Source organism: Lycium ferocissimum, chromosome 6, assembly GCF_029784015.1.
Source record: "Lycium ferocissimum isolate CSIRO_LF1 chromosome 6, AGI_CSIRO_Lferr_CH_V1, whole genome shotgun sequence".
Classification (NCBI taxonomy): domain Eukaryota; kingdom Viridiplantae; phylum Streptophyta; class Magnoliopsida; order Solanales; family Solanaceae; genus Lycium; species Lycium ferocissimum.
Genome location: NC_081347.1, coordinates 70936147 through 70959105, shown reverse-complemented (window position 1 = coordinate 70959105; position 22959 = coordinate 70936147). Strand labels below are relative to the sequence as shown.

General features: G+C 32.8%; 1 protein-coding gene across 1 annotated transcript; it reads right to left on the bottom strand.

The window, feature by feature from the left end:
• Nucleotides 1-6789: 6789 nt before the first annotated feature.
• On the bottom strand, nucleotides 6790-20379 carry LOC132060287 (protein CHROMATIN REMODELING 24). The gene is made up of 28 exons (XM_059453248.1): nucleotides 20239-20379; nucleotides 20059-20163; nucleotides 19871-19966; nucleotides 19668-19778; nucleotides 19097-19189; nucleotides 18272-18394; nucleotides 18046-18132; nucleotides 17857-17943; nucleotides 16859-17733; nucleotides 16626-16756; nucleotides 16474-16528; nucleotides 15908-16027; nucleotides 15107-15214; nucleotides 14928-14983; nucleotides 14757-14847; nucleotides 13152-13286; nucleotides 12940-13017; nucleotides 11256-11462; nucleotides 11101-11172; nucleotides 10894-10974; nucleotides 10700-10818; nucleotides 9335-9446; nucleotides 8424-8492; nucleotides 8232-8329; nucleotides 7945-8073; nucleotides 7647-7715; nucleotides 7437-7563; nucleotides 6790-7197 (listed from the first exon to the last, which is right to left on the bottom strand). The coding sequence occupies exons 1-28, from the start codon at nucleotides 20315-20317 to the stop codon at nucleotides 7036-7038; spliced, it is 3675 nt and encodes a 1224-aa protein (XP_059309231.1). The 5' UTR covers nucleotides 20318-20379; the 3' UTR covers nucleotides 6790-7035.
• Between the last annotated feature and the right edge of the window lie 2580 nt (nucleotides 20380-22959).

Sequence of the window (22959 nt, the reverse complement as noted above, 5' to 3'; positions counted from 1 at the left end):
AACATTTTATATAACTCCGATATTTTTTTCGCACTATAATGTAGGCTCGATACATCAAGGATACGTAAACGTTCGGATCGTCGTTTTATTTTTGAAAAGGTGCCGAAGTAAGTTTTGTTTGAAAAACTTAGTGTTTTATACTTTAGCCATAGATTAATCATGCACTCAAAACGTCAACATTTTATATAGAACGATATTTTTTTGCGTACTTATAATGTAGGCTCGATACATCAAGGATACGTAAACGTTCAATATCGTCGTTTTAGGGGTTGAAAATAGTTTTGTTTGAAAAAACTTAGTGTTTTTTACTTACTTTATTTAAGATTAATTATGGTCAAGGTCAAATTTTATAGATATTTTTTTGTACTATAATGTAGGCTCGATAAACAGGATATTAAACGTTCGGATGTCGTTTTAGGGGATGAAAAGAGCGTAAGTTTTGTTTGAAAAAACTTAATTTAATCATTTTAGCCATAGATTAATCATGCTTAGACTCTCAACATTTTATATAAGATATTTTTTTTACGTACTATAATGTAGGCTCGATACATCAACACGTAAACGTTCGGATCGTCGTTTTAGGGGTTGAAAAGGTGCGAAGTAAGTTTGTTTGAAAAAACTTAGTGTTTTTTACATACTTTAGCCATAGATTAATTTCGAGACTCCGAAACGTCAACATTTTATATAGACACGATATTTTTTTTTCGCGTACTATAATGTAGGCTCGATACATTAAGGATACGTAAACGTTCGGATCGTCGTTTTAGGGGTTGAAAAGGTGCCGAAGTAAGTTTTGTTTGAAAAAACTTAATGTTTTTTACATACTTTTAGCCATAGATTAATCATGCTTCGAGACTCCAAAACGTAACATTTTATATAGAACCCGATATTTTTTTTCGCGTACTATAATGTAGGCTCGATACATCAAGAATACTAAACGTTCGGATCGTCGTTTTAGGGGTTGAAAAGGTGCTCGAAGTAAGTTTTGTTTGAAAAAACTTAGTGTTTTTTACATACTTTAGCCATAGATTAATCATGCTTCGAGACTCCGAAACGTCAACATTTTATAGAACCCGATATTTTTTTGCGTACTATAATGTAGGTCGATACATCAAGGATACGTAAACTTTCGGATCGTCGTTTTAGGGGTTGAAAAGGTGTCCGAAGTAAGTTTTGTTTGAAAAAACTTAGTGTTTTTTACATATTTTATCAAGATTAATCTTGATAAAATGTTGACGTTTCGGAGTAAAGCGAGATTAATCTAAACTAAAGTAGGTAAAAAACAAGTTTTTTCAAACAAAACTTAGCACCTTTTCAACCCCTAAAACGACGATCCAAACTTTTACGTATCCTTGATGTATCGAGCCTACATTATAGTACGAAAAAAAATATCGTTATTATAAAATGTTGACGTTCATATGATTAATTCATGGCTTAACTAAAAGTTAAAAAAAAAAAAAAAAAAAAAAAAAAAAAAAAAAAACAATCCAATAACGCATTAAAATAGTGCGTTATTGGATTGAAATTATTTGACAGTCCAATAACGCATGAAAATGGTGCGTTAAAGGACTTCACGTCGTCTCCGTTAAGTCCTTTAACGCATGAAAATCATGCGTTAAAGGTACTTTTGTACCTGTTTTTTTTCTTGGGTTATTTTCGTTCATACCCTTTTTTTTTGGGTTATTTTTGTTCCGGACCCGGGTTTTAAAGTGGTGTATTGGATTTTCATTGGGGGGCTGCAATGTGTCACATCTGTTAGAGCGGAGGGCATATTTAGAACTTTGACTATCGGTAAGGGCTGATATAACCAAAAAGTATAACGGAGGACAGGTAGCAACAGTAAAATAAAGTAGAGGGATATATTTGATCCTTTTCTGTTAAAAAAATAGCCAGGAATTCGAAAATAAAATCTTCATTTTAAAAAAAAAAAATGAAATTTACATACTTACAAACTACATAAGTACTATAAGAGCCTGTTTGGATGGGCTTATTTTAAGCACAGCTTATAAGCCAAAAAAAAAGTAAGTTGGGGTAGTCTAACTTATTTTTTTGGCTTAAGTTTTAAAAAAAAAAGTCTCAAGTCAAAAGGGCTTAATTATTTTTTTTTTTTGAGCTTATTTTAAGACAAAATGATTTTAAACCAAGTAAATAAACACTCAAAAAAGCTGAATCCGATTTATAAGCCAATCCAAACGGCCTCTAAGTCACAATAGTTAACAGTCTAAAATATTTAGAAAGTATTTAAAAATTATGGTCAAGAAAAATAGTTTTTGATTGTCTAAATTGTAACTAAGACAAACAAATTAAAATTGATGAAAGAGCGAATAAATTTAATCATTTTATAATATGATATCAAATTTATCTCACTTTATAAGAACTACAACTTGAGCGATCCAGATACATAACTGGTAAGTGATTAACCCAAAAAACTTAGGCGACCAACTATGTTCGAAGTTTTAGAAAATGGAAAAGGGCCAAATATACCCATGTACTATCGAAAAAGGGTCAAATATACTCCTCATTATACTTTGCGTTCAAATATACCCCTGATTATACTTTGGCCACAAATATTTCCCTTTACCATTAAAGTTGACAAAGATTAATATTTTTAATGAAGAAAATGCCATGTGGCATGCCACCTTATTGTCCAAATCCAATTTTAACCCTCCCTCCTTCCACGTCATCTTTCACCATTTGCACCTCCCCTCTACCACTACTACACCACTATAACCACCATCATTTTCACAAACTCTAAAGGTGGAAGAAATCAAAATGCTTTACAATAGGAAAGTTGTAACGTGCAATGACCTCTAATTGAGCAGCCAAGGCTTCTATCTCCCTTATCCTTTTCTTGGTAGGAGCACGAGTTACATGCCGTGCCTACCAAATGAGAAGTTACAAATAAAGATAAATTAAAATTGAACAATCTCTTATGAACATAGCATTACCCGAAAGTAACCTGTCAAAATATTTCCTTTTATACCAGGCACAATTTCCATATGAAAATTCAAATTCACATCTGTGAAAATTCTACGAAGCAAATGATGTATATGCATTTTCCATTAAAAAGTTCAAAAGGGAATGAGAAGCACATAAAGTGCCAAATTATTAATTGACAAGGATAACAAGAAGATTGAAACGGAAAGGGAGAATAAGACTTGGGACACTCAAAAATTGAGAATCATACTGTTCAAACTTCGAAAAGTCGAAGATTAGTAGCTCGCAAATAAGTGACATTAATCTTCGATTGAATCTTTTGGTGAATAAGATGACTTTACTAGCAATCTAGATATATGGATACTCCGTGCAACTTTCCTATTGTAAAGCATCCTCCAAAACTTAACAGAATAAGGTTTTTCTGATTGTTTTACCCCATTGTAAAGCATTTTGATTTCTTCCCCCTTTCAAGTTTGTGAAAATGGTGGAGGGGAGGTGCACATGCTGAAAGATGATATGGAAAGAGGGAGGGTTAAAATTGGATTTGAACAATAAGGTGGCATGCCAGATGGCATTTTCTTCATTAAAAATATTAACCTTGGTCAATTTTAACGGTGGAGGGAGTATATTTGTGTCAAATAGGGGTATATTTGGACTCAAAGTATAATGAGGGGTATATTTGACCCTTTTTCGATAGTACAGGGGTATATTTGGCCTTTTTTATTATAACTAGATGGCGTGTGCCCGTGCCCAACACTTTGAATTATAGTGTATCTATACGTATGTAGTTGTGTTTGGGTAGTGATATATATATATATATATATATATATATATATATATATATATACCGTGTTCAAAACATGATTAATATAACGTTGTAGTTTGTATATTTGAGTACAAAGTTGGCAAAAATTTATTAATACTTTTTAAAAAGAGAAGACTTGTTTAAAAGGAAACTATTTTCCTCCTTTGAAATAAAATAATAGCAATATTTAAGCATTAGTTGATACTTTGAATTTTAATTATTAATTTAAAGGTGTAAAATTTTCTATTGTTAATGTATGTAGATTGGACCTAAACAATACTTATTATTGTTTTATCAAATTTTGATTTGGATAATTCTAATTCAAATTATTAAATTAATTTTACATGTTTAAAACGAAACAAAGTAAAATTTTAATTTTCTATTTAAACGAAAAACTACTATTTTTTAATTTTTGGTAAATATTCTTGGTTTAGCTCATTTTACTTGTCATATTGTCTTTTGCATGATTTTTTAAGGAAACGTCAATTAGAATTATAATTTGACTAATTTATCTTATATATATATATATATATATATATATATATAAGAATAAAAATGAAAAATAATATTCTATTTTATTTTAAAATATAAATATTTTAAGTATATTTATTTAGTAAACATAACAAATAAATGACATGGCGGAATAGTAAATACAATAGTTAAATATCTAGATTAGATCTTAGGCTAATATAAGAAAAGAAAAGAAATTGTATGGTTTGACTACTTAACCTTTTGAAAAAAAAACAATAATATAGGGTCCATGTTTTTTACTGTACAATAATTTTATTTGCTCCTACTAATGGGTTGATTAATGAACATTGTTTTAAAATTATATTAATAGACTTGATTTTTTAATAAAGCACGTTTTTATTTAAATTCTTTTTTTGTTAATATGGAGTCCACTTTTTTTTTTTCATGAGTTTGAAGATAGTGGGGTCCACATTTTTTCCTTTTTTTTTAATATTATTTGGTGTTTTTAGTATGGGACCCACCTTTTATATATATATATATTTTAGGGTAACTAACGACGAAGCATGCTTCTATATTAAAATATTCTTACCAAACTCAAGCATAAAAGTTATATTTTAACTAAAGAAATATAATTTGTATTAATACAAGTGTACAATAACAACAACAACAACCATACTTATTATTGTTTTATATAAAGCAAAAATTTTCATTCCACTCCTTTAATATTTTAACTTCCATTTCAAATTATTTAATTCAAATCAAATTTAATGTTTGACATTATAACTTATGTATCCTAAAAGTTATTTAATTCTAAATAAATCTATCATAGTTAATGAACTTTTAAGAAAATACATAATTTAACTATGCTCTCTTTTTTGGGGTTCGAGCATGGAGATATGGAAAAAAAAATCTTTTCTTGGTTTAGCTCATTTTACTTGTCAAATGCGGATATGTCTTGAAAAATGCATGGTTTTTTAAGAAAAGTAACTTTAAAAACAAAAAAACAAAAAAATTGACATAAATAAATAAGATTAGGACCTAAAAGTAATTAATTAAAAAGTTTTAAAAAATTTGAAAATTATTAATTATTGAAAAGTAGACTTTAAAAAACAAAAAACAAAAAATTGACTTAAATAAATAAAATTAGGACATAAAATAATTATGAAAAAGTTTTTAAAAATTTTTTATGACTACAAAATCCTCACATCTCTCTTATAACTTTTTCATTAGAGTAAGTCCTAATTTTATTTATTTAAATTTTTTTATTTTTTGTTTTTAAAGCCTAAAAAAAGTAATTAAATACAATAATTTTCAAATTTATTTTAAAACTTTTTAATTAATTACTTTATCGTAATCTTATTTATTTATGTATTTTTTTTTAGTAAAGCCTATCGAACCTCCTACCTCATTTTTCACAAATAAATTCGGTTTCAATTAATCCGTATAATTCGCACCGCATCGCGCCTATTCGAGGAGCGCTTCCTCCAAAGATTTTTTTCCATATCAATAGTAACCCCTATATCCCTAATTATATTATGTTGAATTTGTTAAATTATGTATTTGTCTTAAAAGTTCATTAACTATGTATAGATTATTTATTTAGAACTAAATAACTTCAACCTCACAATAATTTCCCAAATTTTTAAAAACTTTTTCATTAATTACTTTTATGTCCTAATTTTATTTATTTAAGTCAATTTTTTTGTTTTTTGTTTTTAAATTTTCTACTTTTCAGCCTATCGAAATTCTATGACTTTTTTGTAGTCCTTACAATAATTTTCAAATTTTTTTTTAAAACTTTTTAATTAATTACTTTTAGGTCCTAATCTTATTTATTTATGTCAATTTTTTTGTTTTTGTTTTTAAAGTTTACTTCTTTCAAAAGCCTATCGAACCTCCTACCTCATTTTTCACGTTCTTTGATTTTGATTGGTGCTCGATATCCGCATTTGAGCCCAATTAATCCACCATTACCGCATCGCGCCTATTCGGGGAGCGCTTCCTCCAAAGATTTTTTTCCATATCCATGTTCGAACCCCTTAATTTTAATAATTAAAGAGGAGCAAATCCGCCGCACAAGTTAAATTTGTTTTTTTAAAAGTTCATTAACTATGTATAGATTATTTATTTTTTAAATAACTTGTAAAATTAGGATACATAAGTTATAATGTCGAACGATTCCAAATTTTTTGAATTTTTTTTGGAAGTTAAAATATTAAGTGGAATGAAAATTTTTTTTCATATACTCACCCACTCGGGACTACATGGGTATATATATATATATATTTTTTAGAATTAAAATATCTGCTTTTATACGAGTTTGAACAAGCGGATCTCACATATATAGTAGAAAATATGTGAAGAAAAGGAGAACAAAGATAGGGGCGATTGTCGTAAAAGAAGATTGCTCCAGCCTCCAAGTGTTCTTACTCTTTTTCTCTTTTTGCAACTTAGTCCTTGATTACCCTCACCTAAAACAACTTTATAATTCATTTCCTTTAATATAAAATTAGTCGCATTTCCCCAAGTTGTAAACAAGTATCAAACTGAAATAACGAGGTTAACTCGGGCGGGGAGACAAGAATCTATATTGTGCTTCAATTAACCAGATGAAACAAAAGTGTTAACCAACTGAAATTAAATCTCTATAACTAAATACCGATGAGTGCAAGAGATGGAATGCACTAATTACATACTACAATTTGAAGTTTGTACCCAAAAGAAAACAGGAGCCCACGTTGCAAGATTGTAGTGAAAAAGGCTCCCACAGTCCCACTTTGAAGGGTAAAAAATTATCATAATTCATATGGACAGAGCAATATTTACACATTTACAGCCCTGTGGAATTGTCCAGATATGTCATCCAAGTCAATAATTTCTTCCTTGTTTTCTTTTTCCGTTCTAAGAATCTCCAGCTCCTTGTGCAGTTCAGCAATTTGCCTTTGTATCCTCAGCCCTTTATCAGGTAACTTGGAGATCATTTCCTGACAAGATAAGATGAAATGAGATATACTACCCCAAGAACTTTCCAATAGAAGCACAGCTTATAAAAGACTTCCTAAGATTGGAGTATTTTTTTCTCCAAGAACTCAGATATTATACGTACAAAAGTTACATCAAACTGTCCTAATATTGAGTCTACATTTTTGTAATATGGTTCTTTTTCTCTTTCACACGATTTAGACTATCATATAAGAATTCATTATGAGCTTCATCAATATACCTTGTTCGCAAAAATTTGATAAAGCCGCCTGATTTTGTCCTTGATCTCAATTTCTGTAGGACCAATTCTTGTAGGTACAGACTTCACCTGCGATTTCACATCCTTTGGCTTGAAAGCGTACTGCCCCCTGGAAGAAGAATTGATTTCTAAGAATTAAATTAAAAGCCAATATATAGAGCTGCAGTTACTAATTGAAGTTTATAGTCATACGCATCAACAGCACGTTCAACTGATGAGTGCGAGGATGAGTTCCCAACGAATGTCATCCTCTCTCTTGCACTGCACGCAAGTAGAAAACAAAAACTCTTAAATGGTGATGGTAACAAGAAAATGATTTGTCTTGTCCAGTTTGTCATTTATAAATTGTAAAACCTTCAATGTATATTAATATAATCTAGAAAATGCAGCTATTGAACTAGTTGTTCGTGCCATTCTTCTGTTGCCTCAACAGCTTCTAAAGAAACGGACACACTGATGCATGCTTAGCACCAGGGTTTTATGATCTTACATTTTTACTTCGTCCTCATCTTGGACAGCTGTCACGGGCGCTGTCTTTGAGAAAAGCAAACTATGGCTACTAACTCCAGCTATACCCAGCGTCTCCAAAAACTTCACATGGGCCTTCAAAGCATCTTCCCTGCAGCAAAATGAGTATATCATTGTAAAAACTAGTTGATAGCAAAAGTACCACTTAAATACATTAAGAGGCACAAGCCCCCAGAAACAATCTGAAATCCTATCAAACCTCAACAACAAAACAATCACTCAAAATTATATGAGATACAAATACATTACATTTTGTGCTCATGATCATGCTCTTCATTCAACTGCTTTCGAGTGAGTGATATGTCGAAACCACCATCTTTAGGAAGGCTGAAAAGTTCCCTAAGATCCTGAAAAGTTGACCACACAAGCCGATCAAAGCAATTAATTTCGGCAACTAGACAAACCAGATATAACTTTTAGATTATCCACCTAACCATATACCTGTTGACTAAAATAACGGATCTGTTCTTTGTGCTCAGTTGCTGTCTTGAACAATCCCCCCTTGTATACCTGTACCATAGGTATTAATATATGAAAACAACAACAACATACCCAGTTGAATCCCACAGTGTGGGGTCTGGTATTAATATATGAAAACACAGATGGGAAATAAATCTCATCTTCTTCGAAATGTGCATTACAGAGTAGATAAAACAATTGCCAAAGGATGTGGCCTCACAGATTAATAAAGTTGTTGAAGTTTCTTAAAAGCAAGGTCAGATCCTCAAATTGAGAACTTCTACGTTTATCACACTTATTCCGAATTGCCTTTGCTCCTGATCTTAGAAGTAACTTGAATATAAGTCAAGAGAACAAATGGAATTAAAAGTTTAAAATGAGTTTAGATTCACAATATTTGAGATCCATTGATAAGTCGGAAAATATTATGTAGAATACTTCATAAGGTATTCTATGCTTAAATTTTAGCAGAATAATGACCTGTACTATTGAACATAAAAAGTAATTACTTATGTTATGCATAGACTAGAAGTTGTAAAAACTCAAGCCCCACTTTTGTGAACAACCATTTCAACAAGAATTTCTCTTCGCAGCTCATTTCACGCATATAAAAAAGCAGGTCTTTGATTTAGAGTTCTTAATGACACAAGGACCATGCAGTTAGCTACAGCAACTATAATGTTAGCCTACACTCCCATCAGAATAGGCATTAGTGTAGTAGGTAGTAACATCAGAGAATGGTTACCATACTTCTCAAGATAGCCAACCATAATAAGCATTTAACAGTTGATGCATTAAATAATTAGGGTCACAATTATTGAAGATCACTCATTCATCATTAACGAATTTCATCTTTATCACAACTCAGTCAAGCGTAAATACAAAATATGTACCTGTTTCCTGTAAATTTTCTCTTCAACTGTGCCACAAGTCATCAATCTATAAACAACAACATCCTTCATCTGCCCAATTCTGTAGGCGCGGTCAACACTTTGGTTATCCGTGCTGCAAGGTTGAAAGTAAATGGCTATTATTTAATCCCTAACAAAAAATTAAGACTATGGGAAAACAGAAAGAACAAGAAGCACTTTACAGCAAGCACTTAGATAGCTATTACAGGCGTGGTACAATAATTAGTAGCAGAATATGGAGCAACATTGTCTTCCAAACAATGTGCATCCTGGATTTAACAAATAATAACACAAATAGAGGAAAGATATCAAGTGTCATTTGGATCGATGTGGTCAAATGAGATCTCCTATTGGTAAGTGCATTTGATTGTGACTACATCCTCACCTTACAAGATAAATACAATCCTGAATGTCTAGGGGTGGGATTATAGCCATATTATTCGGAATTTGTTTTTTAGAAACTACTTTTCCATCCCCTGCTTGTCCCATGGTATGAGCAGTCCGAAGTAAACAAATCGATGTCCAAATTGAGATCAAAATGGTTTGACACTTTACCCCGGACCCCATCATTCTTTTCGAAAAAGGAGTATTCCTTCTTCCACTACTATTAGCACAATATTAAAGTCAAATCTTAGATTCCATTCCCAGACAAACACATTTATCTAAAAGGGCATGGAGGCAATAACACAGGACATGAAACTGAAATATGAACACTTTTTTTAAGAAAAAAACATATTAAAAGAAGTGCAACCAAGTCACAATCAAAATTCAGCAATAATAACAAATAGTATCTATAATAAAGATAGCACACGGTTAAACAACCAGAACATTGTCACAAAGAAGCTTTATTATCTGCATGTAGCCATTTAGTAATGTCTGGTAGACCATCCAAACCTTCCATTGAAGAATATTCCAGTGAGTGTGTGGCATAAGCGAGAGATAGTAATTGTTGGCTTATAATCTTACTAAAAAAGAAGGCACGGGATGACCAATTCTTCAATTAACGTAATAACATCTATGCAATGAATAAATATGAAAAACAACTAAAATAGATTATGACATCACCTCATAAACAATCTAGATATAGCAAATGGCATTCTTAATGGCGCCTTTTTTGACAAAGATGGTTTTGGGTACTGACATGTTTTGAGGATCTAACAAAAGAGGACCATTAAATTGGAAGAAGTTTGAAGACACAGCCTTACTTGCATAATAAAAATATTACGTTTAAACAAAATTATTGGACATCATGAAATGGGAAGACTGAAACTTCTCTGGATAGTCTAAAACATTCATTTTATCCAACCAACTCTAAGAAGATATTAAAAAGGCATTCAAAGAATGTACCTTGGATTCCATGCTGGATCAACAACAATCACTCGATCTGCTTTTGTGAGAGTAAGACCTAGACCGCCAACTTGAGAAGTTAGAAGAAATATTGGAGCACCACGACCCTCTTGGAAATCCTATAAAATAGACATAAATATCAGAATGTAAAATATTATGGAGGATTAAAAATCAAGACCAAGGAGAAGACGAACATTAACAATCTTCAATCTGTCAGTAGCTTTGGTGGTTCCATCTATCCTCATGAACTGGAAACCATTGGATATTAAAGCATCCTGGGGAAAATTAAGTGATTGAATACAGATTAGAGTAACAAAAATTTAAAAAGTCATGCAAAAAAAATATGCAAGTATTAACATATGCAGGTCATGTGGAAACCAAGATATGAACATGACAATAACCTGGAGTAGATTAAGCATCTTGCGTGTTTGAGAAAAGATAAGCACATTGTGCCCACCGGGAATCAAATTGTCCTGTATGAAGAAGCATTTGAATTACAAAGACAAGCTATTATCAAGGTAGGTAGAACCTAACACTTCCGTTGTTGACATCTCACCAATAAAGCCAGTATAAATGTTATCTTGCAGGACACATCATGGTTCACTTCCTCGTCAAGTTTCTCAGTGACATTTGCCATTTGCATAACCAATCTCTCTGCCACAGCACGGTCATCCTGGTTTGATGTTGAATCCATCTCTTCCAAAACTTCTTCTGCTGCCCTCTTTGTTAGTAGTAGCGGATGGTCGCATATTTTCTTCAAGATCTGTTCCATATAAATTGAGTGTCATTTGACAAAAATACATGAATATGCCTTCTGCAAAACTAAGAAATAAAAGCTACAAGCTTGCTTTGAGCCAGACTACAGAATGAACATTAAATTACAAAGATAGATCACCACCCTCAATTTTGAAAGATTAGGGAAGTTACGTGTAGATTTTCAAATAACGAGTTTACTTCCTACAGCCACACAAACAACATTCAAGAAACATCAATGCTACACCAATGTATCTTGTTTATAATTTAGTCTGATTCTACTACAAATGACCCTAGCAATGATAATAAGACTAAGCTAAGTTTAAGAACAAGCCCAGCATCCTTCAATGAAGCCTAGTCGAGCCCAAGAAAAATATATATACATATATATATACATATATAGATATATATATATATATATATATATATATATATATATATATATATGATATATATATATATATATATATATATGTATGTGATATATATATACATATATATATATATATATATATATATATATATATATATATATATATATATATATGTATATACATACATATATATATATATATATATATATACATATATGTATATATATGCAGGTGAAAGGAATAGAGATATACCCAGAGAAGAAAGAAAAAAGAACAATGGAAAAGGTAAAGCGATTCGGATCTTTGAAATTCATGCATTACAAATTGAGAAGTACCGTGAAACTGGAGTAGGGATATAAACAACCAGAACATTTGTTGGGGATGAAGAGATGCGTCAACAAACCTTTTGCAGTCCCAATTTCAAGTCTCCTAAATGTTAAAAATCAGCGGTTCTCTGTCTCACTCTTTCTCTTGATAAAGGATAGAGTAACTAGTCTGACCTGCCTTCTCATTTTGGTTTTGTATTGCAGCTATGAATTTTGACCCCAAAATCTGGCTTCTAAAAGGGGATTACAGGTATACGTGTCTCCAACCAATTATTCAAACTAGAGCTGTTCCCTAACAGCTCAGCTGTGTTTCTTATGCTTCTTCTACAGAATTTCTCATCTTCAAGTTGTGAAGAATGACAGTCGGCAATGTGTAGAAACTGAAATACCATGTTATGCTTGCAAAGTAATTCTTTTAGAATAGCAACTTCAAATTTTATATTACCAGTTTAAAAAAAAAAAAAAAAAAAAAATAGTAACTTCAAAGTTTTGATCTGTTCTTTTACAAGAGAAAGAACAATTGGAGATATGAATGCAGTGTTACCAACAAGAAAATAGGAAAACAAAACTTGGTTTGGCGGCTGAGTACTTAATCTGGTGTTTCAAGGTCGTAGGTAAAAGTATTGCTGTGCTTAACATTCTTTATAAGCAATAGAGAGAGAGATGACATACATAAAGCAAATTCCAGATGAAAATATTACTACTGATCATGTTGCATATATCCAGTAAAAAAATGTGAAATAACCGGAGAGACTAGGCATATAAGAAAGTTCATCTGGAACATTACAGTAAGTGCGGCCAGTGGGGAGCTATCAAAGGCTGAGAGGACGATCTCACTCTTCAAGAAAGCTGTGTAGAGTTGCCGCTGAACAATGCAGTAAGGTACAATATTAGGAACAAACTCCAAATAGTTTATCAGAAACATAAGGCTAACAGAACAAGTTACATTGAGAGACAAGTCAATAATAAACTGTTCAAGTGATGGAAACAAACTTATACCTGACAATTCGTCAATTTAAGCCATACAATAATCTCATTTTTCTTGGAAAGTTTTGCGCTGGTCGAGGAATCATCAGAAAATACCTCACTCTTGAGACGTCGCAAAAAATATGGTTGAATGTGTTCCCTCAATTCCTGTATAACACACGATAACAAAATTTTAGTGGGACTAAGCATCTGCTACAAGCCAATAAGCCCACATGGATTTCAGAAATAGAGATATAAAAAAAAAAAAATGAAATCAAATATATATCACAAAGGCATATACTGACCCAATACCAGGTAATTACACGATTCATTAACCATATAATGCAATATTAATCTACAATATAGCACATATTAATATAAACATCCTTCCTATGGGTATTCTCATACATCGTGACAGAGCTAGAATCATGTATCTTTTTTTGAGTTTCCTTTCATGGATAAAATGCAAGTACCCTATGATTTTAAGATCTGGTATTTCTTGGAGAACCAAAATATATTTTGATTAATTGGCATTTTAGTCGTGAAAACGATCCAGTCTAGACTCATCTTGAGCGAGGTTTTTAGTTCAAACGAAGACAGATAAGCTCACCAAGGCATTTCAACGTCTGAGAAACAAGCATAAATGTGGAAAGCTTAAGAACCTATGACATGTATGCTTCAGCTTTTGAGGCAGTGTCAAACTATGTTCAGATCAGTTCTACAGAATCCAGCAGAGTACTAAATAGGTGAAATTATTGGATCCTTGTATAAAAGATAACTCATCTTATAAGAATAAGGCAAAAACACCTATACAAGAAGCCATTTTGTGAAAAGTAAATTTCTCTCTTCTTTTTTCTCCTTTCATAGAGAGTAATTTAAAAGAGAAAGAATGTGTTGAGTAGAAGTTGCTTTTATGTCCAAAAGTGACGAATATCAATTTGCAACACTCAGGCTTGACTGACCAGTTTAGCTGTTAAGCCAAAGACTGAGAAGAATGCTGGGTTGAGTTTCTATATCAGATGTACATTCATCAAATGTAGAGTAAATCATTCAAGCTTGGGAAACCTGGCAAGAAATCATCTCAGACAAACCGCCATCACTGAGTTGTGTGTTGTACCGCTCAATCAACTTCACAACTCCAGACGGTTAACAAAGAACAAAAGCACAAATTTCATGTTACCAGTCTTAAAACAAAAAGCACAATTTTCCAGCCAATGTCACAGTATTACCAGACCCAGGAACCCCAACTTAACAGATTCCAGAATGCAACTCTAAAGCTTGAGAAGGCAAATGTCAATCAGCTATCTTCTCTGATGAATGCCAATCAGCTATCTAGCTTAATTATTTTTCTGATTTTGCTCAGAGGAGAGTTAAATGATAAAGATGAAACTATTAATTAGCTTTGTCAAAAAAGACTTATAGTGTATTTACTTCTAAGAGCAACACCAATATTTATTCCAGAGTGAGAGGAAAGTTCTCAGAATAAATGAATATGCAGAGTAGTCGTCTTGCTTTAATGTTGTCTTATTGATTTCAACTGGTAGTATGAAATATATAAGCGTTCATGGTAATCAAGAAACATAAGAACACAGAAGAAACTAGCATATGCTGAGTATAAAAGATTGGGTTAGCAATTACCTTTGCAACTGCTGAGCCAATACGCTTGTCTCTGTCATAAGCATTTTTATCATTTCCACGAAGAATGAGATGCTCATATTTCTCTTTGAACCTTTAGACAAGAAGTAATATCATGTTATTTGAGCCCAGTGTCTTAATATAAGCAGAATGGATTTGAACATATTGGTATACCATTGTTTGTCACCCAGCAGCCCAGGGCAGCAGAAGTTGAATAGTGCCCATAACTCCTATTTGGGTAAGGAGGGTTAGAAATAAAGGAAAACAGAGCAAAACACAACATTAACTTGCTTCTATAATTTCAACTGACATCAAAGTGTGATAGACATCAAAAAACGTAAAAGTATGGACACCTTGAGGTTGTTCTGAAGAGGCGTGCCACTTATAATGATACGATGAGCACATGGAATCTCATGCAAACTTTTAGCCCTCTGAGTGCTGGGATTCTTTATGAGATGACCCTGATAATTCAAAAACTCAAACTTTAAGAGGCTTTTACATTCACACCTTGAAACTTGTAATAAATCCGCAAGGATATATATTTGCCATGCATGCATATAATCTTTCTTGTCAAAAGAAGAAGTTAACAATAAAAATCAAAGCTTTAAGACAAATGATTGAGATGCTTAACAATTCAAATCAAATTTAACACACAACACATTCAAAGTCAAGTAATAAGATTAGGGTTGAACACAACCTCCAAATACTCAGAGGTAGGTCATGGCATATTTATATATGGCCTATGAACTTGCTGCAGCAGCAAGCAACTAGGGTCATAACTGGATGCACCCTTCCCAAGTTAATAGGTCTAGGAAGCTGGTCAAATCATGTTCTCGTAGAGCTATGATCATGCACCAATGGCAATCAGCTTATAGTTTCAGATGGGTCGATTGTTGAACCGCATCAGATATGTAATGCACCAAACAAAAAGTCCTTTTGCACATAGCATAAGAGTTAAATTTCCCTATTTCGAATGTGTCTTTTCCTAAAAAGTGTCTAGATGTTTTACTTTGGAATTGAACTAAGATTTCGTAATGCGTATTCGTTCAACCACACCAATATGGAAGTAGTATCTCATTTCTGCTAATTAACTGATACAAATGCCAATTGCCATGCATTGATATTAGAACAGTTAAATGGTAATCAAGAAGTACCTCATCAAGGATCATATAATCCCATGTCAACTCCTCGTCTCTGTCAACGTACTGATCACCACATAAATACTTTACATTATTTCTTACAATGTCGTATGTTGTGAGGAGAATGCCTTTGTCCTGCATAAATGGAAAAAAAAAAAGGTAGGGAAGAATTAACCATAGATTAGACATACCATAATACACAAATTAATATAACCCAGATTATGAAAGTCCATTGAAGCTTTAGCTACCCAACAGTTAATATGTCGAGTCAACAACTCCAAACAAGCACCCACAATATATGAAATGCATGAAACTGTGTCAAAGACTCAGCTTCATACTAAAAGGTATAATCTAACAGAAAAGGAGAGAGGAAGAGAGAATTAAAGCAGATGCAAGTAGTAGACTCTTCTATTTCTTTTTTGCATGCAGTCCCACGAATTATATTATGATTAAGAAATGTCTATCTGCACAAGCAGTTGAAACATTAGCATGGAATGGAATCCCTATATTATATAGGCCCAGCATGAAAGTAACTAAACGTGATGAACTTGCAAAGCTTTACTGAGTATAGAAGATGGAACCTGAAGAACGTATTGAAGTTCATAATTCCGTAGTTTTGCACTAGTCGCAAAATATCTGCACCAAGAAAGTACCATGAACACTTACACATTTCATACTACCAGTTGAAGCAAAGTTGAAATCAATAAGACAACATTAAAGAAAGACGACTTACTCCCTTATATTCTGAGAAAGCCCTACAGCAGTTAATTCCTTGATCCAATGGGGCAACAAAGTTTTGGGAGCAACGATCAACACCCTCTTTATCAACTTTGAATAAAATAATCCAGCTAAGTAGCCACATATCTAAAACATGGCAAAAGTAGAAAAAGTTAATTCAGAAATTATATTTTGGAAAACATTAATTTTGAAGATGGACGAAATACAAAATTAAGACCTTGACTTTACCTGCATGGTCTTCCCCAAACCCATATCATCTCCTAAAATACCACCCTTACCTAGACAGTGAAGAGACCAAAGCCACTTCAAACCATCACGCTGGTGGGGATACAACATTTTGGCAATTTTACCAGGTAACCCGTAATTGAACTTTGGTCCACTGAGAGTGTAAGTGTTATCCTCCTCTGAAACAAAATCATGTGAATCAAAGTCATTTGAATTTTTATGCTCATGTCTAGCCTTCCTGTTATGTCTTCCCGCTTGAGTGACAGCACTTTTGTCACCAACAACCACACAATCACCATCACTGTCATTACTGTCTCCTTCTTCCAGAAATTTGTAGGCAGAAAGAGAGTTCTTTATGGGCTGTGATTTTCCAACCATCTGCTTAACTTCTTTCCTCTTTGGTGCTCCAACAGAAGATCTTGAATCATTGAACTTCCGGACGACACAGTCGTTCTTAGATTCATCCCCCAAATCGACCTCCGTCAGACACTCCTTGTGAATTTCTCCTCCAATCCTAGACTCCTTGGTTGAATCTTCAGAAGAAAGTGAAAATGAGGAACCAGCACTTTGGTATTCCGGAATTTCATTCTTCTTAGTCAAATCACTGGGCTTCGGCGCCCTTTTTCTCTCAATGGACAAAATCTCAAGTCTCGAACTTAAATCATTCAGTATATCCCTTATTTCATTCCCACAACCACCGTGTTCATTCTGAACTACATTTTTCACCTGGGGAGGAGGTGAATCAAAATCGGCTATCTCCGCAAGTCCGGACTCTTCATTATCCTTTGGCTTCATTTCCTCACTGTCATTGTTATCCTCTGAAATTTTGCAAAGGCGACGACGACCTTTGATCTTCACCTTAGTTATTTTCTCCTCTCCTATCAGACAATAGGCTCATCAGCATCAATGAAAATAATCAGAAGTGCACAAAAATTCTGAGCATACATCATATCATAGTTTTGGCACACAAGCATATTATTTCTCAAAGGGACAAACATTACCTTCATTTGATGTTTTCTCGTAATCTTTCTGGCTTTTCTGAGAGAGTTCACAATTTTCATGCACATCTTTGGACTGTTCCATATCCACTGCAACATTGTTTACTGATTAATATCTAGACAGAAACATACTGGAAACCAGTCGAAATTAAACAGGGAGAGGACTATATAAATAAGTTTTAGTTTATCTACCAGACAGGGAAGAACTGTTATCATCAACTTTAGATAAAAGTGGGTCTTCTTTGGTTCCACTCATGGGTTGATCAATCTCTTTTTCCCCTACAAAAATTCAGATGTTCACAAGAAAAAAAGGGTTGAGCAGCAGAACAAGGAAAGACTGTAATAGAGACATAAGGAAGCACATAATCCTATTTTCAGCACCAAAAAAAAAAAAAAAATTTTAGAGACTAGTAATTACCAGAACAAGATGAGCTATCAAGATCACCAATTTCAGAGCAATGAGAATCAAAAGAATCCTCGGATGGTGGGTTACTTAATTCCTCTTGAATTCCATACTTGGGTTCATCAATCTCCTTTTCCCCTACACAATAATCATATCAATTAAGGTAATCATAGGGAATTATTTAACAAGCATTGATTGCTAACTAAATGGAAAATTATTTAACAAACATTGATTGCTAACTAAATGGAAAATTACTTAACAAGCATTTGATTGCTAACTAAATGGTACTCCCTCCGGTTGTCCACTTAACCCCTTAAGAATATTAATTTTGTGCAAAAGAGTTGGTATTTTTACTAAACTACTCTTAATTAAAATTTACATATTATTACTAGTTTGACACATAATTTGATCACTTACAATAAGGGCAAGTTGGTATTTTTACTAAACTACTATTAATTAAAATTTACATATTATTATTAATTTGACACATATTTGATCACTTATAATAAGGGCAAATATGAAAAAGAATAAAATTAATTCCTTCTTGATTATGTAAGTGATGGACACTTATTTTGATTCAAAATGAAAAAGCTAAATGTACACTTAGTATGAAGTGGAAGAAATAAATAACTTGTTATTATAGGTTTAATTTTTGCTGATGGTGTTAAAAAAATAATTACACCATCATTATGTATAACTTAAAATTGCATAAATGATAAATAGCATGTTATAATAAATTAAAATACTATGGTACTAAAAATTTCTACTCCTATCAATGTAAATAATTTACTGCAAAAAGAATTGGAGATACACTAGTAATTATGAGTAATCAATCTTTACCGATTCCAGAGCACTGATAATCGAAAGAATCTTCGGGTTGATCACTTAATTCCTCTTGAATTTCATGCTTGAATTCATCAATCTCCTTTTCCTCTACACAATATTTAAAAGGAATAAATAGAGATCTTAAAAAGGGCGTTTTAAGCTAAACTGGTTAAACAACTCAAAATATGAGCTATGTAGTGTAAATATTTTCTCCCAGTAGACATAGAGGTAATTTTCCCTAATTTTTAATCCTTGCAAAAAGGATTTGAGAACTGTAAAAGGAATTGGAGACACACTACCACTAGTAATTACGAGCAATCATTTAAGTAATGAAAAAAATAATTAGGAGCAATGAATATTTACCGATTCCAGAACACTGATAATCGAAAGAATCCTCACTTAATTCCTCTTGAATTTCGTGCTTGGATTTATCAATCTCCTTTTCCCCTACACAATATTTAAAAGAAAACAAATACAAATAGATAATTTTTAAAAAGGGGCGTTTTAGGTTTTTGACATAAAAAGTATTTAAAATTATGAACATCGTTGGTTTAAACAAAAAAAGAGAGTTAAGGGAGAAGAATACCAAGAGGAGAAGATTTAGCAGAATGGGGACTGAAATCAGCTATAGCAGAGAAATTAGGAACGACGTCGTTCTCAAAATCACTACTAATCATTGATTGATCATCAATCTCTTCTTCGTCTCCTATACCATTTGAAGAATAAAATAAGCTTTTGAAGAAGGAAAAATAATTCGCCTCAGCAGGAAAATAGTTTAAAAGAGGGTACCAGAAGTAGAAGAAGTAGCAGGTTCGGGGCTGAAATCAGCAATCCCAGAGAAATTAGGAACGGCGTCGTTTCCTATATCATTTGCAGAAAATCGAACTACACCCACACACACCAAAAAAAAAAAAATCAGGAAAAAACATAGAGTTAGTAGAAAAATAAGGGGGTATGGTAGGGTAAAAGAATAATACCGGGAGAAGGAGAAGAATGGGAATCATCTAAGGTAAAAGAGAAAGTGGGAACGGCGACGTGATTTTGACTGAAATGTCGCCTAGCTTCCAATTTTGTCATATCATCTACATAAAACAATGAGTAATAATGGGTTAAAAGAAATTGACTAGAAAATAGAAGATGAAGGTAGAAGTAGTTACCAGGAGGGGGTTTAGAATGGGAAGCAGAAAGGTTAATGAGAAGGCGTTGATTAAGGCTTCGAGCTTGCTGCTGCGACATTTTGCTGTGAGTAGTAGTTGAAGCACTGAGTTTCTGCACAATGCGAGTTACCCTGCCTCTTATTCCCGCTTTCGGGGACTATTTTGAATTTCACTTGGCCCCTCTATTAGCTATTGCTCAAAAACCTAAATGGGAAAAGAATTAAGAAAATGTCATATAACTTTGGAAAAAAGGGTAAAAATATCTTTAGAACTTATTTTGAGTTAAAAGTACCCCTCATCATAAGTTTTCAAATATGCCCTGTCTTGATGGAACTTATCCTTTAATCGTTTTTTAAACGCCATTTAATCATTCAAGCTTGAGCTCAACTAAATATTAACCCGCAAGATCTTTTTGTTCACGATTCCCTCAAACTTCAAACCTACGTGTGCGGGGGAATAAGGGATGTATAGGTTATTATTGAATTAAGCCGGTTTAAATGATGGGCGATTTAAAAAATGATTTTAAATTATTCGAGAGATAATTTCGTCAAGACATTGTAATATTTAAAAAACTTTAAGGATGAGGAAATTTTGACCAAAAATAAGTTGGAAGGATATTTTTAACCACTTTTTTCAAAGTAGAGAATTACTTTGTTTCTTTCCAACTAAATTGTCTAATAGCCTCTTTGGTCATATTTTTAAAATCTACTTAATTTTGAAAATATGATTTTAGTTGCACTTTGTGTTTGTTTAATCAATTTGAAAATTACTTTTGTCAATATTCCCTTTGGTTAAAAAGGAGTGTCCACTCAGCCTTTATTTTTTTGTTCAAAAAAAATTATTAGTTTTATCAAATTAAAAAAGTGCTTTATTTTCGATTTGCCTTACTAAGTGTTAAAGTGACCAAATTTCAATACCTATTTAATTAGGGGTAATTTAGTAAAATTACATATTTTGCCTAGGATTTGTATGTTAATAGGTGTGCAATGGTGGTGACTCTTTTTTAGCAAGAGGTATTATTCACTAGGAATTTGTGTTTGACCAAAGATTTCCTAGTAACCACGGGAAAAGTATTTTCGTCTTTTGAAAAAGCGACTTACGTTACTACTCAAATGCACTTGCTACAAAATCTTGGTCAAACACCTCGGTACAAAAGACGTAAATTCTTTTGGCTTCTGAAATTTGAGTCGAATAACGCATTAATATGCGGGCTATCTTGTTATTTACGACATAACATGGTCAAATAGGCGCACTAGTACTTAATTTGACTTGTGTGTTTGCCAGTTCACGCTAATTGCATGCGTTATATAGTTCAAATGCATTTCAAACCTTATATGTCTGGTCTTGTATGAAGGAAAACACGGTTGATTTCATCAATTTCGTATTTTACCTGAGATAAACTTCGTCCCAACTTTGCATTTGTACTCCTAAGTGGTCAAAAAATGAAAGATGTTCCAAAAAATTAGGGTTTCTTTATTCGGGGATGGAAAATATATTCGAGAAAATAGTTGCGTCATAAATACCATCGAAATACCATTTTAAGTTTCCATAGCAGAATTCCCAAAAAAACTACTCAAGCCTTGTATAATAGACTACAAGTGGTGGGGGTGATTTTGGTTTAAATATAATTGGAAGATATCCAATATCATTTACGCTACAAGGTACAGTTAGCTATGGACAATGGCATATTCATGATGATGATTCTTTGACGGATTATTTGAAGGCGCCTTACGATTATAGAGATATATTTCAACGTCCTTGAAAATGTACGTCTGGTCCCCGAATTAATCGTCATGAAATCATGGCATATAGCTCTCGAAACCCGAAGTAGACATAAATCGAAACCCCATCTGGGGTCGAGTTTGAAGTTATCGGCACTTCTCATGAACACAATTATCACGACATAGCAACATGAAGGCATTTAAAGGAGTCAAATGCCTCTGGAAAGTTTAAGTCAGCAATTTGATGGGCAGTGATAATTATTAATATTATTATTATTATTATTATTAGTAGTAGTAGTAGTAGTAGTAGTAGTAGTAGTAGTGGCAATGACATGTGTTGTTATGATACCTAATGATGTTGATTATATTTTTAAGTGTCTATTGTTACACCTCGAAAAATTTTCCGTTGATGTATAGTGAATAAATATGAAAAACCACAGTATGTGGTATTCTATAAGTAAGGAAATGACGTTTGATGACCTTAAGTAAGATTTCAAAGACACTCGAGGTTAGCGAAAGGTTGCCCGAGAAGAAGCGAGGTATGTGATGTGTAACGGAAAGGATTTACGGGTAACAAGTTAATGATAGTTAATAAGGCTTTGGAAAAGATTGCATAACGTCCATGAATTGTTAATGAGGTGGTAAAAACGAAGTGTCGAAGGTTATGAAGGTTGGAGAACAAAACGAGTCGACGGATCAAGTTGAACATTTTGGGCATTATCTGACCAAACATCGCGGCCATTATAAAACATACAGAGACGTATGTTAGGCGGTATAATCAACCAGTGTTGCTTCTCTTTGGACCAAATCTGTAGCGGAACATACAGTTAGTATAAGTGCTGAATAGTATGTTGGTCGATAAGTTGGTCGGGGCAATTGTGTTTAATAAGGGACAGTCTTATTTCGTTCATTTTCCTCTTCATCGCTTCTCTCTAAAACATCTCTGTATTTCTCCCCATGAGAATTAAAGAAATATTAATTATTAAATCAAACTAAGTGA

Excerpts from the sequence above, each read along its gene's own strand:
- LOC132060287 (XM_059453248.1), bottom strand. The coding sequence starts at position 20,317 with ATGTCGCAGCAGCAAGCTCGAAGCCTTAATCAACGCCTTCTCATTAAC. Across the intron at positions 14,848-14,927 it reads CTGCTGGGTGACAAACAATG|GTTCAAAGAGAAATATGAGC; the intron begins GTATACCAATAT and ends TCTTGTCTAAAG. Across the intron at positions 8,493-9,334 it reads AGAAAATTTACAGGAAACAG|GTATACAAGGGGGGATTGTT; the intron begins GTACATATTTTG and ends CCTATGGTACAG.